This window comes from Stegostoma tigrinum, chromosome 21 (assembly GCF_030684315.1).
Source record: "Stegostoma tigrinum isolate sSteTig4 chromosome 21, sSteTig4.hap1, whole genome shotgun sequence".
NCBI classification, from domain to species: Eukaryota; Metazoa; Chordata; class Chondrichthyes; order Orectolobiformes; family Stegostomatidae; genus Stegostoma; species Stegostoma tigrinum.
Window position 1 is genome coordinate 17,808,667 of NC_081374.1, and position 19,239 is coordinate 17,827,905.

Here is a 19,239-nt window from a genome sequence, read left to right on the forward strand (position 1 = left end):
AAGTCCTGATGCCTTAAAAGTGCACTGTCTTTCTGGGAACTTCACAATGATGCAATATCCTCCCCTGACTAGTTACTTATACTTGCATGTACAAGACTGGATGCAAGTACATTATATTTACAGTTTAAACTGTGCACTAATGAACTTTGGGCATTTGTTGAATATGCAGTAAGTGTTGTAGTAATGCTCTTTGATTTGTTACACAAAAAGAAATTAGGTGAAGTTGTCAGTTACTAGAACGTACTTTTGATATCCAAGGATACCATTATCGGTTAGAATCTTTCTTCATGACTCAGAAGGAATTTTGTGTGGAATGAGAGGTTCCTGTGATTATTGAGGTTGATGGAGTTGGTGTGTCGCACACAACTTGATCAACTAATCGATCTTTATTGATGTTGGGCCAGGCGTGAATCTCATCAGTTTTTGTTCTGTGCCCATGTGACCTATATGTGAATGGTCTAATATGTCTTGACATGGAACACACCTGCTGGATGATGGAACATAATGTGTTGGTGACCTTACTGTATGTCTGATGCACCTTTGCAGAGTAGACCTTGAAAAGGAGAGACTTCGATCGCGTAATTCAAAGTATATGGGGCTAAAAATTTAGATAAAGTGAGACACCTTTGTCTCGCTGTGTGAGAGTTTTTGCATGTCTTCTATTTTAGTTGGTTTGTGTCTAAAGCAGTTTGGTGAGGTGAATTCGTCGAAAGATATTGTCCCGAGTTGAGGGAGATTTGCATCACGCTGGTGTTTAGTGTTGAGGACTGCAGTGTTATCTGCAACACAGAGACTACCCTCATGATGAAAGGTCACTGCATATGAAATGTCAACTCCCTTTTCACTTCACGGATGCTGCCAGACTTGCTAAGTTTTTCCAGCAATTTTGGCTCTTGTCGCAGAGAGAACCAGTCAAATCTTGATGATATAATCCCTATTCTGTTTGACTGTAAAGAAGTAAATTACAGTTGTTGCTGGACATCCGGCAAAGAAACCTACTGGAGAAACTTAGTATCAACTGGAAATGAGTTCCGGGTTTACAATTCAGCTGGGAAGGTGAGTGGAGAAATACGACAGCATGGTTTGAGAGATTAATTTGGTTCCAGTCAGGCACAACAATTTCATGAGAAATTGCCTGAGAAGTGTTTCAAACAGCTTTGTTGCTTATATATTTCAACTTTTGTCATCCCCTTCTATGGAGAATTAAAGACAAATGATATAAGCCCAGGCTCTGCACTTAAAGTTAATACGAAATGTAAAAACGGATAGTTCAGAAGGAAAAGAATATGTAAGAATTAGGAACACTAAAGAAGCATTATACTGGACTCAGATAGTGCTAACTGTGCTCTCATAGGTGCTGCCAGCGTGCTGATTTTAGTGAAAAGTAAATCAATTGTTTTGCCACTTTTGAGATGCAGTGGTAGTATCCTTCCCTCTGAGCCATTTCTGAACAGGTTGATTAGAAAATAGCTGAATCTATCATTTTCTTTTTTCCTGTTTAATGAGCTTTTGACAGCAAATCAATGTGTACAAAACAATATAATGTGAAAAGTGCTTGCCCACTAGTCAGCTTTACTGGATTACCGATAGAGGTTTGATCTGTGTGTTGGTATGGAAGCCTCCCATAGCCATCATTTGCCTCACTGAGATGCTATTTACAAATTTGAAACTCATTTCAAATTGCCTGAATAAAGTTTCCTGTGCATTGTTTGTAAAGGTTGCCTGGAGACTTTTAGGTGCTAAACACAACTATTTGTCTGCACTTCAGATTCTAGGAAGGAGCAGTAGTGTGTGCCTGGTGAATAAAAAAACTTTTCCTGGTTCACTAGGGGATATGATCTGTTTAAACGTGTTGCTGATGAGCGATTATGTGATGTTGTAAATTGTGAAAACCTTTCCTTTACGTATACCTGCTCTTAATTTTCAATAATACTATCAGGAAGTTTCTGATGTTACTTTTATAATTGTACTTCTGTAAAGGGGATTCTCCAAAAAACATTCGGAAATTTTTGCCTGGAACATGATTGAGCAATGTCTTACTCACAAATCAGGGAAGAGTGATCTAAACTCCCAACTGGTAAGTTATGTATGACATGATTTCACGTGCTACATTACACATGTTGATGAATCTCCAGCTCAGTGCCTTTTTAAAGATAGTTTCATGGGTAAGAATGGCATTTCCCAATCTGCTGTGAATATTTACTCTTTATTTTTCACTGATCCAGGGGAAGAATTGGCTCCTTCAGTAGTGTGATCTCTCCTTCCCGTCATGTTGGCTTTAGGAGTTGCTCTACTCAAGTTGGCATTAGTTTGACTCCACTGTTTGCTGGAACACTAAATGATGGTGCCATTAGTGCAGTGGAGCTAATTTCCAAACACTGCTGACTTCTTGTGTTCAGTACTTCACAAGAAACAACAAAGAGACAGGTGCCTCATGGCAAAGTTGCATTAGGCAAAGTCAGTGTAGAACCTTCACTGGATTGCTTTCATGTGTGTCCTGGTAGCTGGTCTTGACTATCAGAACCCTGATGAAGGGTCTAGGCCTGAAACGTCAGCTTTTGTGCTCCTGAGATGTTGCTTGGCCTGCTGTGTTCATCCAGCTCCACACTTTGTTATCTTGGATTCTCCAGCATCTGCAGTTCCCATTATCTCTTGACTATCAGAACGATCTTTTTATAAGGAAGGCATTCTCAAGAGAGCATTTATGGCTTGCTTAGATTTTTAAATTATTGTCACTGTCACTGTTCAAATGAAAATACGTCAGTACACACTAATACAGAATATCCAGATTTTGTGCGTGTGCGTGTGTGTGTTGGCCAGGGGGTGGGGGGAAGGTGTGAGCAGTAATTTGATTTTACTTTGAAGAATTGATTTATTCCAGGTAACATTCCTGCTGTTGTACTGAATACTAAATTAAAAATGACTGCCAAATATGGAGTGCTTACATCAGATTTACAAGATTATTTTAACTATATTTCATTCAAAATATCCATCCTACAATGTTATATCCATCCTACAATGTTGTGTAGTGATTATAATAGATTTCCTTCGAAACGTTCTTTTACAGCTCAGCTTGTTCAGGTGTTCTGATTAAAATGTTCATCCTTTGACCCAGCGAGGACCGTGTTGCCCAGTGTGGTATGGATGCAGATAAATCCTTCAGTTATTAGCTGAAGGAAACAATGGTGCAGTGGTCATATCACTGGGCCAGTAGCCTAGGCACCCAGACTAATGCCCTGGCATCATGGGTTCAAATGTCAACATAAGTGATTGACTCTTAACTCCCCTTTGAAATGGCCTAGCAAGACACTCTGTTCAAAGTCACACAGATGGATGTCAAATTGCCAGCGATGCCCACATTCAGGGAAAGTATGAAAAGACATTTTGAAAGGTGCACAGATATGCCCTTCATATACTATAACCTACATGGTCATGGAATGTGTGATGTAGGTGACTCGTTCTTCAGCTGTTGCAGATGCTATGAACAACTTTCCATCACAGGGAGGCGGTGGCCTAGTGGTATTATCGCTGGACCGTTAATCCAGAGACCCAGATAATGTGCTGGGGACCCAGATTCGAAGCCCACCATGGCAGATGGTGGAATTTGAATTCAATGAAGTATCTGGAATTAAGACTCTAATGATGACCATGAATCCATTGCTGATTGTTGGAAAAGCCCTTCTGGTTCACTAATGCATTTAGGCACTATATCATCTTATGTCATAATGTCCTTATCTGGCCTACATATGACTCCAGAACAATAGCAATATGGTTGACTCCTAACTGCCCTTTGGGCAGTTAGGGATGGGCAATAAATGCGGCCTAGCAGTGACTCCCTCATCCCATGAATGCATAAAGGAAAAAAAATCAACCTGTCTCTGATTCTATTTGCCCCCAAAACCCAGATCATCATTTCCTCAGAGATAGTAGGAACTGCAGATGCTGGAGAATCTGAGATAACAAGGTACAGAGCTGGATGAACACAGCAGGCCAAGCAGCATCAGAGAAGCAGGAAAGCTGGCATTTCAGGCTGAGACCCTTTCTCAGAAATGATTTCTGAAGAAGGGTCTAGGCCTGCAACGTCAGCCTTCCTGCTCCTCTGATGCTGCTTGACCTGCTGTGTTCATCCAGCTCTGTACCTTGTTATCTCATAATTTCCTGTCAGCTTTGAGCTGTTGATGTGGGGATTATCTGACCTAATCATTGTCAAATTAGGTCAGAGGAACATTAACCAGAGATTCTGTTTCAGATTATTCTTTGTTGACTTGTACTAGAAAAAGTCTTTTTATTGTAGTATCAAGCAAAGATAAGACTAGATTTGACTATGATGTTCCTAGCGTCAGATCATGGATTGATGCAGTATAGAAAAGGCTATTCTTCCAATCTGTCTGTACAGGTTCCTTGGCAGTTATCCAGTTAATTCCATTCTATTGCCTCATAGCTCTGTAATTTTTTTACCCTATCCAAGTATTGATGCAATGCTCTTTTGAATATTGCAATTGTATTTTCTAGCACCTGCTTTTCAGTTGACGTGTTCCAGATAACAAGTTGCTGTGCTGAAAATGAATAAATTTACTTCATGTTGCCCCGGCTCAAAATTTTTGCCAAAGAATCCATTAGCTTGTCCTACTGACTTTGTACTCCGAGACTAATGATTTGGGTTGCTGGGATGCTCCAACTCCCAGTATGAATTAGTGTACTTGACAGATGAAAGAGGCAAAGGAGGGAAAATTGAAAAATAAAAGAACATTCAGTAGCCTGTGACTCAAATCACCAAAGACAGGGGAGGCGATGGCCTAGTGGTACTATCGCTGGACTGTTAATGCAGAGACCCAGATAATGTTCTGGGGAGCTGGGTTCAAATCCTGCCATGGCAGATGATGGAATTTGAATTCAATAAATATCTGAAATTAACAATCTAATTATGACCATTGTCTGATTGTCAGGAAAAATCCATCTGGTTCTCTAATGTCCTTTAGGGAAGGAAACTGCCATCCTCACCTGGTCTGGCCTACATGTGACTCCAGACCCACAGCAATGTGGTTGGCTCTGAACTGCCCTCGGCATTTGGGATGTGCAATAAATGCTGCCAATAAATGCAATGCCCTCAACCTGTGAATCAATAAAGGAAAAAAAAAATGACTGTGACAAAGATTTGTTTTTCATTGGAAACTTCATACGAATTAAATGCTTTTCCCTTAGATGAATGCTTGGCTCCAGTATGCCATGTTATGATCCACATACAGACTGACAATATTTTAAAGAAAAATCCCAATGAAGCCAATGGGAAGAAAGGCAATGAATAGGATTTTATATTTTCAAATTTCTACTGCAACAAAACAACTGAAAGCAACATACTTCAATTATTAATCAGCAAGGGCTCATTATTCCCACAGAAATATGGGATCGCATGCAAGCTCCCAGACTTGGTTTGTAGGATCTCTCCCTTCCCATTAAGTCAATGCGACCCTTGAATTGCATTTACCAGCAGTCATATTTGATCTGAAGTCCTTGGACATGATGAACCCAGACGGCATGCACAATACAAACCCCATCCCACCTGGATCTCGGCAGTGCTGTTGGCACAGAATCCCCAGAAAGTCACTACTCAGACCCCTTTAAACCATCAGGTGGGCTCTGACGATACTGAAATAGTGGTTGTGAGTCTTGTCTGATCTACAACCTCTTGCCATTCTATCTTCAGCTCTCTGCTCTTTCTAAATGGCAGCAGAATATTTGGTCTTAAAGGGATATCTCTCAAAAGAAAATACAGGCCTTACCAGGCAGAGAGGGTTACGACAAAAGCAGCATTAAAAATGGAGACCGAAACAATTGCGTTATTGATGTTGTGACAGTATTCTTCACCGATAATGACCTGTGTTTCAGGCTGCAGCTTTTCAGTGTACCAACACCAGTCTTGTTCTGTGACCTGCCGCAAGGAGAGAAGATTGATGACACGTCTGTCCTTGCAGCCAGGCAGACATCATCCATACTAGTTACTTTATTTAAGGGTATGTCAATGAATCCCATCCTGACCGTTTCCTTGCCTTTGGTGGAAATCTTACTCCGAACTGGGATATAATTTTTTAAGTGTGCCTCAAATAACTGAAGAATGTAAAGGATAGCAACAAGAGTTGACCATTCAGTCCCTTGTGCTTGCTCTGCTATTCAGTAAGATCAAAGTGATCTTCCGTCTCAACTTCACTTTCCCTGCTCTACCCCCATATCTCTTGATCTTGTTTCTATTCAGAGATTTACTGATCTCACTCTTGACCAATTTCAGAGATTGAATCTTCGCAGCACTCTGAGGTAGAGTTTGATGCAGGAGTTGAGCCATTAATGCCAGCTTTTCACTGGAAGAGCTATTGTATCAATCTGACAGATCCCTGGCAGACTGCCCACAGCATGAGAGCTAATTATGCACCGCTGAGCCCACTGATTTTAAAAAAAAAGTATGGTCCAAGCTTCCACTGAAGTTAGAGCAACAACAAAAGCAGAAACAAAAACACTTTCCCTGTCTGTGAAAAGGACCAGTACATTAAATTTTAATACCGAATAGTTACCAAATGTAACAATAAATCTATACAGTTTGCATAACAGATACTAAAATATGTTGTTCGGGTTGCTGTAATTTGAAGAGAATTTTGAAGACCAAATGCACTTTGACCAAATCCATGCCCCAGAACAGTCTTCACACTTAAAATTTGTAAGCCTGCTAATTTGGGAGTATATTGCACTCAAAACATAATAAGTAACAAATGAGGTTGTTGCTATATCTTGTACAGCATTTAGGCCATGTGAAATTTCCTCTCTTAAAAATAGAGCTGGGTCTGGGCTGTCTGGGGCCATGTGCCCAGATATGCTGATGCTTTACCAGAAATCTAAAGTCCACCCTTTCGTGTTAGTTCAGTAGATGAATGAATTGTTTCCTGGATATACTGCTGATGCTATCCAATCGTGTATCTCTGATCTAAGGACATTTTTCTTTATAAAGATATGGCTATCTTTATTAACAGGAGTCTTCAATCAAAGTGGTGACTGATCAATACCTTTGTTTTGCCAGGATAAAGGAAAGTCTTAAGTTGGTTCTTGATAAGTTTAGATAGTTACCTGATCAATTGGACACTGCAGTCCCAATAAATATACATTCTACACCAAGTCAGGATTCTAGGATGCTGTCTGCCTCCTGGACAAGCATGTGTAGAGGTAGTGTCAACGGTAGCCAAATTGTTGAAAAATACATAAACAATGGAAGGGGATTCCAACAACCAAATACCAATTGGATTAAAATCAGCATGAAAAGTGTAGAGAGCAGAGCATTGAACTTTTATTTTTCCAGTATGTAACAAGTAGAACCCAAGAAGGGGAAATTGTGAATTTTGTGTTCAGATTTGAAATTGCCCTTTCCTTCAACAATTGGTGTAAGCTGTGACTTTTAATGAATAAGTCAGAGACTCTTTCGCACACGAACCAGCCACCATGTGTCTCTTGCAAACCAGTGGAAACGTTCAAAGTATGACTAAACAAAACAGCATAGTGACCAGCACAATAATCACAAGAATCAACTCAGCAGACCTGATGAACAATGATGATTGAACTGCTTTGAGTGCTCCCTCTTACACGTGTGTGTGTGTGTATTTCAGTAAAAGGGGCTTTATAAGGTGATTTAAAATTTTAACATTATTATGTGCTGACTGTTCATAACTGATTTACCTGCAGCTGGCATCTAATTATTTGTAACAAATAGTAATTTGTGTTGTGTACAGAAAACTAGTCTGTTTTCTGTCAACTTGGGTCTAGAAGACAAGTATTCTTGGGAATTTCAAGCATTTAAAAAATAATTAAATGATCCCACAAATAGAGGGGCTTGATTTCCAGTATGCTATCCCAGTGAGGCAACTAAAAAGGGAAATTGACAAAGACCAAGAGTTGACAGTGAGAGAACTGTAGGTGGCAGGAAGGTATCAGTGTACCGGTCAAGTAGGCAAAAGACTGGCAAATGGAATTCTATCTGGAGAAGCCTGAGAGAATGCTTTCATGTTGGACTAACTAAGGCAAAGAAATATGCAAAATGTAGTAGAAAACTGTTCAGTATATAGTAATCTTAGAGCATGTGTCTACAGATCAGTGAAAGTCACAGGATAGGTAAAGGTGGTTAAGAAGACCTGCAGCTACTTTCCTTTCATACCTGAATGATGCAGAGTCATAGAGAATAAGTTTATACTCGGACTACAGAGCGTGCCAGGGAGGATGCAATTACGAAAGAGTATATAGGGGATTTATGAGAATGTCTCCAAGAATTTTAAATTTTATCTGTGAGGAAAACATGGATTTAATTGAGGTATAATGAATGTGAAAAGGATCGAGATACAATGGATGGTATGGACCTATTTCCAGCACTAGGGCAATAAGGTCAACAACCAAGAGCATGGCATTACCAAAAAAAAACGTAGATGCACACTTTAGAGTTAAGGACAAAGAACTGCAAAGCAGGATTTGGCTGTACAGCTCTCTTTGGTTGTTACCATGATTCCTTCGTGGCTATAAATTCAATATAATTTATTTGGTAACAGCAGTGATCAAATGTTACTATGAAGAACTTGTGAAAATTACAATTCATACAGCTTAATGTCCAGTTAAAAACTTCCTAAAAGTCACATGCAATTTTCCATTTGGCTGCACTTCTTTCATCTGCCTATTTTAGTCAACATTATCAAGTCTGGAACTGTCATTTACAATATTACCTCAAATGGGTGTAGCTCACTGGGTGCTGGAGTTTGTTACTGCTGAACTCAGTACCTGGAACACACTCTCACCAGAAACCCCCAACGTGTTGGATGTGTTCGGAAATGAAAAACATCTTCTCATTTCTTGGGACATTGTTCCGAGATTAGCTTGGGGCACTTTGAATGAGAGGCAACTTCTTGTACTGCTAATACAGTTGATTAAAAGTCTTGGACAACAATGTAAGAAGAGAAAAGCTTTCATACTTCACATGTCAAAAAATCAAATATGCATAATTCTCTATTTCAATTTGAGTGAATACAAAGGGAAGTTTTACTCTAGAACGTCTTCCCTTAACATTACTCCCCCTTTAAGATACAACCTAAAACATATTCTTAGACCAAGCTTTTGGTCATATGTCCCAGTGTGCTCTCACATGGCGATGTGTTAAATGTTATTTGGTATTGCTCCTATGAAGTACATTGGGAGAGATTTTGCACCTAGTTTATTCTTGCAAACAAATTGGATAAATAACCAGTGGAGGGAAGAACAGTCAAGAAAGCAGGCTAGTACCCTTTTGATGATGGAATATGTAACGTTCTCCTGAGCAGATTATGTGGGACCAGTACTCCTTGTACGTCAACTCGGAGGGTTGGGCATTGGCTGCTGAGGAGTTGTTTCTTTTAAGATTATGCATGAAATGTATAGTGCATTCAAATAAGCAGATTGTTCACACTAAAAACTTTGTTTTAAGAGGAGAGACTAGGTGGGTGCTCATTTGAAAGTCTTTTGGTAATGCAAGATTTTTTCAGCGCTGCACTGAATTATCATCAAACTCTGAATAAGGGAATGTGCCAAAGCTTTTGTTTCATTTTTAAAAAAAATCAGTTTTAAAAAAAGATGCAAGAGCTTGTGCCATAACTTGATCTGCCATAACTACTTGAATGAACATTGTACTGAAGGAAAAACAGAAAATGTTGGAGAAATTCATCAGGATTGGCATCAGCTGTGGGAAGAGAGCAGAGTTAACAATTTGAGTCTGGTGACATATTCAGAAGAGTCTGCTGTAGATGAGACACACTGGATTTGAAATGTTCACTTTGCTTTCTTCCCAAAGATGTTTCAGCTTCTCTGGCAATTTCTTGGTCTATAAGTGTGAGGCCAGGAAAGAACAACAGGGCAGACAGTATCAGAAGAGCAGGAAAATCAAAATTTCGGCCCAGTTTTTGGCATCTGTAGTCCTTATTGTTTCCCAGCAATTTCTGTCTGTGTCTCAGATCTCCAGCATCCAGAGTTATTTGTTTCATGTTAGAATAATGTACACAGTTTGGTCTGACGTCACCTAGGATTTTAATTCAAAGAAATAGGCTGAAATGCACTCCTCGTTCACGTTGCACTGTCCAAGTTAAGTGCTGAAGTCTCTGCACCATGACCTAACCCCACCCTTCTGACTCTGAGGCAGGTTTACTACCAACTGAGCTATAGCCCGTATGAAGGACAAAATATATGCTAAAGCATAACCAGTGAAATAATTCACTAAATTGATTCTTGTTTTTATTTTGAAACAACTGGTTACAGATTACAGTCTCAGATGATGGCCTGTCAGCTTCAAATGTAGATATTGGAGTCATGGTTGTCTGCTAAATTTTATGTATTGATATCATAGGGTCCTTTTATTGAGGATTGTTGCTGTCCCTGTTGGATAATGTAGAATATCATAAGTTCATAAACAGCTTGGTGGATGGCAGGATAGGTGACTGAAATTCAATGTGGCGAAGTATGAGGTGATGCATTTTGGTGGCAAGAGCACAGACTGTATAAATGAAGGAAATGCATGAACTGAAGGATATTTACATTTATAAGTCATTAAATGTGGCAGGGCAGTTGAGAGAGAGTGTAAATAAAACCCATTCTATCCTGGACTTTATTCGTAGGGGTGTGGAGTACAAGAGCAAGGAAACTTTATTGAACATGTACAAGGCAGTGGTAGCATTCGAAAAAATGCTAAATGATCAAGGGGCGAAAGGAGGAAAAGAAGTTAGTACAATAACTATTGCTAAGGAAAAGCACTGGGGTAACTAATAGACCTAAAGACGATAGATCCCCTGCAACTGATAAGTTGCATCCCAAGTTATTTGAAAGAATAGCTACAGGGATAGTAAATGTGCTGTTAATAATCTTTGAAGAATCCATAGACTCTGAGGAACTGCCAAAGGATGAGAACACTGCCAATGCAACATCCTTTTTCAAAAAGGGATGAGACAAAAACACAGGTAACTATAGGGTATTTAACGTAACATCTGTCATTAAGAAAGTGTTAGAGTCTGTTCTAAAGGATGTAATAGCAAACCATTTAGAAATACATGACATGATCAAGCAGTATTCAGCAGGACTTCATGAAGACGATATCTGACCTGACCAGCCTATTGCAATTATTAGAACATGGATGATGCTCAGAGGTTGTTTCCCTTGGTGAGAGAATCTAGGACTAAAGGACATTATCTCAGGTCAAGGGGTCACACACTTTTAAAAACCACGATGAAGAATTTTGTGGTGGAAGGAGGTTCAATCACGGCATTCAAAGGGAATTTGACAATGCGCTGAATAACTGGAAGAAAGCAGGAAAATGGCACTAGGTGAGATAATCATTTGGAGAGCTGGTGCAGATAAAATGGGCCAAATGGCTGCCGCCTCCACCATCACAAGTCTGAGATCACACCCCCCCCTCCCCTCCACCCCCAACCTCACTCTCTTCATAAATGCCATTGACAAAAGACTACTTGTAGGATCCATTTTAACCTTCAGGAAAAGTAGGTCATGGTGAACATGAACTATTTTCTTCTAATAATCTAAGTTTATGATACCCAACAATTAGCCTTGGGACTAATTTGTAAACAGGTAAACAATAATGATTTACTTTTGTTGCGAGTGGATGACCTGAAGAATGTAAATTTCAATTTGATCACCTGCAAGTGCTTGTGTTGTCATTTCTGTTGCTTGGGAAATCTGTTAGTTTAAAGAGTAAAGTGAATGACCCATTATCAAGATCTGGCATTGTTCCATTCTCGGAGAACCAACAATACAAATGCCTGCGTGGTTTGGGTGTCAAACCCAGACCACTACCTGACTTGCTTCCTAAGTATGGTAAGGAGATTTGTCGTTACAAGATTACACAGCTGAAATGCTCTGCACTTGTTACTAAGTGTTGATGCTCTCCATTATTTCTTAAAGAGAACATATGAAATGACGTTGGGGAAAATATATTTTTATTTGAGCTAATGCGTGCAAAGACTGGGTGCTTGGAAATTAATGTTTGTCATGTTTTCACCACTCTTAAGCCTAAAATGTACACTTGCAATTATCTTTAGAAGTATCATTTTTATTGAAAAGGGAAATAACTCCTTTCTGATTTAAAAGTATTTTAAATGAGCACCATTATTTAATGCAGCAAACAAAGATATCAGTTAAAACGTCGGTTCAACATTATTAATATGAACCATTTGTTTCTAGATGCTTTGGTAGTATTGCCTCATGATATGAATAACCCAATATACAGGTTCTGAAGATATAAAGTGACAAAGGAGTTAAGTATCTTGTTGAAAGTCTCAACATGGAGACACAAAGGAGGTAACTTTGTTCGAGTGTATTAACGCCGAGTGGCCAATATCCATTTTACATCTTTGACAATTTTCTTTTCCCTTTAAACTGCAATGGAAAGGGACTGCTGATTTAGGTTATAATGGCCCAGGACTGTTGTCTATTCCAGTGGCTGTTCTTTACCATAATTTCTCTTCTCTCCTTTTCAGTAATATGGCCTTCCTATTGAGAAGGGTACTCACCTTGCATTATAGGTAAGGTTTAAAAATGGAAGGATTCATATTAGAAATAGAAGTAGCTAATGTGGACTGACCCTGAATTCTAACTATTGCTTGTTTCCCTGTGACTCAGACCCACAGCATGTTAGGGTAATGTAATGGTGATGTTATTTGGGATGGTCAATATCATGATGTACAGTTTCTGGAGCTTTTCAGGTTTCATCTTACGGTGGGAAAGGGCAGCTGTAGGCACAAGAACTTGTCGTAAGGTACATTGTTGAAAAAGGAATGTGTGAAAATTCCTTAACACAAAGTTTGAATGTCGTCTTTGTCTTTGGAGGAAGTGTTTTGGAGAGTAGCTCCATGATTCCTCCTTTCTCAACCAGGGTTCAAACTACTGTTGGTATTGCAGTGTGTCAGTGTACAACCAAGTTCACTTTGAGCCTGAGAGAGCCTTTATATGAGCCTGTGTGTGTACATGTGTATCTGCATGTATGTGTGATTTTTGAGGGAAAAGGGTGAACTGACTGTAATTCTCTTCAATATTACAATGATAATAAATGCCCTCTTCCTGCTTGCTCTGAGGACATCACTCTGTACTTGGGTAGAATGCCATAGGTGCTGCTTGACCTTCATTTAGTCATTTTGAGCCCTTACAGTGATATTGGCATAGCAGAACACCATAAAACAGCAATGGAAAAGGACTTCACGATCTTCAAAATCTCCCCTCCCCCTGCCACATCCCAAAACCCAGCCCAGCTCCTCCCCGCCTCCCTAACCTGTCCTTCCTCACACCTATCCCCCATCTCCTACCTCCTAACCTCATCCTGGCCTCTTGACCTGTCTGTCCTCCCTGTACTGACCTATCTCCGCCCTAACTTCCCACCTACATTCACCTTTTACTGGCTCCATCCCTGCCTTTATGATCTGTTTGTCCCCTTTCCACCTATCTGCTTCTCTATCCGTCTTCTATCTGCCTTTCGCCCTCTTTCTATTTATTTCAGAACCCCCCTTTCCCTCCCCCATTTCTGAAGAAGGGTCTAGGCCCTAAATGTCAGACTTCCAGCTCCTCTGATGCTGCTTGGCCTGCTGTGTTCATCCAGCTCTACACCTTAATTATCTCAAATTCTCCCGCATCTACAGTTCCTACTAACTATGGAAGCGGAACGCTGATTTCAGTTATAATGACCAGGACGGGTCTCCCTCCCTCCCTCCCTCCCTCCCTCCCTCCCTCCCTCCCTCCCTCTCCCCCTCCCTCCCTCTCCCCCTCCCTCCCTCTCCCCCTCCCTCCCTCTCCCCCTCCCTCTCTCTCCCCCTCTCTCTCTCTCCCCCTCTCTCTCTCTCCCCCTCTCTCTCTCTCCCCCTCTCTCTCTCTCCCCCTCTCTCTCTCTCTCCCCCTCTCTCTCTCTCCCCCTCTCTCTCTCTCCCCCTCTCTCTCTCTCCCCCTCTCTCTCTCTCCCCCTCTCTCTCTCTCCCCCTCTCTCTCTCTCCCCCTCTCTCTCTCTCCCCCTCTCTCTCTCTCCCCCTCTCTCTCTCTCCCCCTCTCTCTCTCTCCCCCTCTCTCTCTCTCCCCCTCTCTCTCTCTCCCCCTCTCTCTCTCTCCCCCTCTCTCTCTCTCCCCCTCTCTCTCTCTCCCCCTCTCTCTCTCTCCCCCTCTCTCTCTCTCCCCCTCTCTCTCTCTCCCCCTCTCTCTCTCTCCCCCTCTCTCTCTCTCCCCCTCTCTCTCTCTCCCCCTCTCTCTCTCTCCCCCTCTCTCTCTCTCCCCCTCTCTCTCTCTCCCCCTCTCTCTCTCTCCCCGTCTCTCTCTCTCTCCCCCTCTCTCTCTCTGTGTCTCTCTCTCTCTGTGTCTCTCTCTCTCTGTGTCTCTCTCTCTCTGTGTCTCTCTCTCTCTGTGTCTCTCTCTCTCTGTGTCTCTCTCTCTCTCTCCCCCTCCCTCCTCTCCCCCCCCCCCTCCTGTTTTAGTAATATGGCCTTCCAATTGAGAAGGGTACGCACATGTTCACACCCTAGTTGCAATGAGCGAAGGATAGATCTCACCCAGATAAATTTGACATCAAGCTTGGCAGGCAGGACTGTAACCAAATAATGAACTGCAACTGAACCTTTAAAGAAAAGAGACTAGGTATAGTCAAGGATATTTTCATGATGAGGTCACGTAGGGCAAACAAATTCTCGAGCTCCCTGGAAAATTAAAAATAATCTTTTTTAAGGTGAAGATGAAACAGTGTCTTTATTCAGATGTCACGTGCATGATGCAACTTAAAATAAAAGTAACGAATGAGTCCGAGGAGAAGTGAAAAACAAATGAGAAGAGCAAAAAGAAAGAATGGTAAAAGGGCCAGTTAAGGACTCAAAGAGATTTTTGCTTGGAGGCAGGGTATAGCCAAGGTATGAGATTAAGATTTTTGGATTAAGAAGAAAATTGTGCATAGACCATGGTGAAAGGTGTAGCTCTCACTTGAAGGTTTTTGAATTGATAAGGACCACATTTTGGATTGATTGTCTGTCCTCAAAGATGGTGAGGCATCAGGACCACATGATGCATATCCAAAGATCATGAGGCATCAGTACTTCGTGATGTGTATCCAAAGACCGTGAGGCATCAGGACCATGTGACATATATCCAAAGATGCTAAAAGAGACAAAATTGGAAATTGTGGAGGCTCTCGCTATTATTTCCCAATTTTTCTTTGACTCTGGGATGATGCCAGAGGGCTGGAGAATTGTAAATGATACACCCTTGTTTAAGAAAGGATGTACAGTTATGTCAATGACTAAAGGCCAGTTTGTTTAGCCTCAGTGGTAATGAGTTCCTTTTATTTTAAGAAATCAGAATTCAAAGCCAGCATGGACATGTTGAGAACAAATCATGTTTAACTGACTTGATGGAGCTCTTCTGGTAAGGCAACAGAGAAGCTTGATGAAGCTAATGTTGATGCTGTCGTATCCACGGACTTCAAAGGCATGTGATAAAGTGCCACATAGCAGATTTGTGAACAAAAGAGCCAGGAGCAACATGAAGACAGGAATGTGAGTGTGGTAGGGAACAGTAGTGTTGAGCAATTTGTTTTTTGTTTGATTATAGTGGAATTCATTGGGATTTGATCTTGAGACTTGAGTACTTTCTGATGTCATGAAAAAAGATACTTCGGTCTTGGTAAACAGGGTCACAATTTCAATATTTGTGGTTGATTTGAAACTTGAAACTAATGTGGACTATGAAGATAGGTGCCCAGGTCTTTAAATTCTGCACTTTTTGGGATGAATGGATAAGTGGCATGAAAATTTAGCACAGAGAGGTAAGAAGTGAATCATTTTCATGGGAAGAACATGAAGAGGAAAAGTATTAACTAAAAGGTACAATTTTAAAGGCGCTGCAGGAACAGAGTGACGTGATTTTCTGAAGAAATGTCTAAGCTTGAAACATCAGCCTTCCTGCTCCTCTGCTGCTCGGCCTGTTGTGTTCATCCAGCTCTACACCTTGTTGTCTAGGAGTGACATGGGTGTACTTTTGTGCTTAGATCATTGGAGGTTTCTGAAGGTGCATTTTAATAAATTATACAAAATTCTGTGCTTAATAGACAGGGCAGTGAATACAAAAGCAAGGACATTACGTCATATCGGTATTAAGTACTGGGTCAGCTTTAACTATAATATTGAATTTTGTTTATCTGGCTTGCGGAGTGATGGGAAGGCATCAGCGGGGTGCAGAAAAAGTTCACAATCATGCTTCCAGAGATGAGCAACTTTGGTTGTGCGGAAGGATCAGACAAGTTGACACTGTTTTCTGTGGAGTACTGAAATCTGGGATGAGATTTGAAATAGTTGTTCAAATGGACACAGTATGTGTGGCAGAACCATTCCCACTGTTGGAAGAATTGGGAACCAGAGCATACAGATTTAAGGTGGGAGAAACAGTGGTGACTGGTAGAAAAACTATTTTGATGCAGAAAATGTTTAGCACCTGACAAATGTTGCCTGAGTGTGTTGAAGGCTGGTTTAATTAAAACATTCAAAAGGAAATTGGATTATTATCTGTAAAAGAAGAATATGCGGAATGATACGGGCAGAAAACAGAAATGTAGCACTTGGAAAATTGCTGCTTCAAGTTAATTAATTGATTTCAGTGCTCGTGTTTAACTGAGAAATCCTCCTTTTTGCTTACTGTTAATTTCTCCCATTTTTAGATGTTGCAGGATTGTCCAAAAGCCCGACGAGAAGTTGACCTACACTGGCGAGCATCTGGCTGTACTCACATTGTCCGAATTGTAGATGTCTATGAGAATCTGTATCAGGGAAGGAAGTGCCTACTGATAGTGATGGAATGGTAAGTTCTTCTACAACAAGGTACAGAGATATTTAGTTAAGGAAAATGCGATTTGGTAGTGAATGAGACACCAGGTTTAAAACAAAACAAAGATGCAGAAGTCTGAAGTTATAAAACCAAATCACAGGAAGGCTCTGAATTGAATTCAAGAAAATGAATTTAGAAGCTGGTTCTGTAATTGTAACCTCCTATGTGTCTGTTGCAGATTTTTTTTGGTTGCTAGCACTTGCCTATGAAAAGGAATGGCTTTGTGAAAGGCAGCTATGTTGATTTCTGCTAACTCTGCTCTGTCAAGATTCACATCTATGTGATGGAGTTAATATTTGAGCCTTTATTCGCCTTCAAGCTACAAGTTTACAGAAAGACGGTACATACCGTGCACCCACAGAGAAAACAAAACTCCTTTTTCAGTATGCACCTCTGTCTGAGCAGCAGTGCAGCCCCAATTCAATACAACATTGCTTTTCTTTTTCCCCCCAGTACTAAAGGCCCCATTGATATCAATCTTGTATATAAATGATATCATTATTGAAGGTGCTAAACCAAACGCTACAACTACAAATTAAATACGTTCTCAATCTGTTTGGTTGACATTCAAGTGTCACATGATAAGTTTCAAACTAAGTGCTCCAGACTAGAAAGTCGTGTGTGTGAAATTGAGATGTTTGATTCACTCAGACGTGAGGATTTGTATGCAGTCTGCTGGAGACTTACTTAATTTTGGCAAGTCCGAAGTCCTTGGGCTTGACTGTGAGCTCACCAATGCAGAAATGGTGACCTCAAAGCAAACTTTTCACCGAGATTTAGTGACCTTCCTGGCCTGAGCCTTTGCTTATGCACTGGCTTTGTATGTCTAGCGGCAGATGTCGGCATTGCCTGCTGTGTGGCAGTAGTGAGGTCAGCAAACAAGTAATCAATCACTGAATTATTCACCCACAGTGAACATGCACTGATAATAAAATGTGAGGCTGGATGAACACAGCAGGCCAAGCAGCATCTCAGGAGCGCAAAAGCTGACGTTTCGGGCCTAGACCCTTCAGAGAATTTTTGTGCTCCTGAGATGCTGCTTGGCCTGCTGTGTTCATCCAGCCTCACATTTTATTATCTTGGAATTCTCCAGCATCTGCAGTTCCCATTATTATCTGTGAACATGCACTGAATAGCTTTCACGCTTAATTTACAATTTCAGATAACAACCAACTGATTCTGATCAGGTGAGGGTAGAAGCTGCTAGGAAGATAAACATTTCAAAATATCAGGGCCAGTTCACACGTTAATAGTATACTGACTTCACTATTAGTAATTAAGAACCAACATACACCTCATCCAAGATAATAAAATGTGAGGCTGGATGAACACAGCAGGCCAAGCAGCATCTCAGGAGCACAAAAGCTGACGTTTCGGGCCTAGACCCTTCATCAGATGAAGGGTCTAGGCCCGAAACGTCAGCTTTTGTGCTCCTGAGATGCTGCTTGGCCTGCTGTGTTCATCCAGCCTCACATTTTATTATCTTGGAATCTCCAGCATCTGCAGTTCCCATTATCTCTGATACACCTCATCCAGCAGGGTGTATTGGCTTCTCAAGGGTTTTCAATGAGCCTAACAGCATTAGCGTGGAAGCTTTTATCAGTTCATAGATTTTCCATTGCTTGTAGCCTGTGTAGCAGGCTGGTGCCCCTCAACAGTACGCCCTCTCAAGAAGTGTAGAATCACATGACTACTTCTGAATTTTCGGCATTATTTTGGACACACAGGGAAGCTAGAATCTGTTGCTAGCTTCAGTGATGTTATGACGGTGAACACTGACAGTTTTCAGCATTATTACCATCACTCTTTTTAGCTTTTAAATGTGCTATAAACCTCTCTCCCTGCTTCACTCTCTCAGGCTGAACGAGACTTTGCTACTCCTTTTGTTCTATTTAATCCACTTCTTGCAATAGTTGATGGAACCAGAAAACCAAAACAAACTCCATGCTCTTCTTTGAAATATTGCTGTAGCTACATTTACATCCAGCAGTGAAGGAAGACCTAATCTTAATCTCAAGTATCATTGCAAAATGGCAACTACAATAATACAGTGCTCAGTCAGTGCAGCATTGGAGTGTCAATATAGATATTTGTGCTTGAGGTCTGAGGTGCAATTGAGCACATAGTGTTATTACTTCTAAGTGTGATTATGGCTGACATAAATGTGATTTGCATTGTACAGAATACTGAAGATTTGAAAACTGCTATGCATTTAAGTGCAATTCCTTCACCTTATTACTTCAGCCTTTAACTGATCAATATAATTTTACTAATAACCAGACTGCACAAGTTAAATGGATTCTTGCATCATGGAATAATACTCACAAGTCATAAATTGAATAGACT

At 40.8% G+C, this 19,239-nt stretch overlaps 1 protein-coding gene across 1 annotated transcript in view; it reads left to right on the forward strand.

The window, feature by feature from the left end:
- LOC125462635 (MAP kinase-activated protein kinase 2) overlaps nucleotides 1-19,239 on the forward strand; it is a 190,611-nt gene that overhangs the window by 117,129 nt on the left and 54,243 nt on the right. Inside the window, exon 2 of the mRNA XM_048552862.2 lies at nucleotides 16,727-16,866. Coding sequence (XP_048408819.1) covers nucleotides 16,727-16,866 — 140 coding nt within the window. The remainder of the gene's footprint in view (nucleotides 1-16,726; nucleotides 16,867-19,239) is intronic.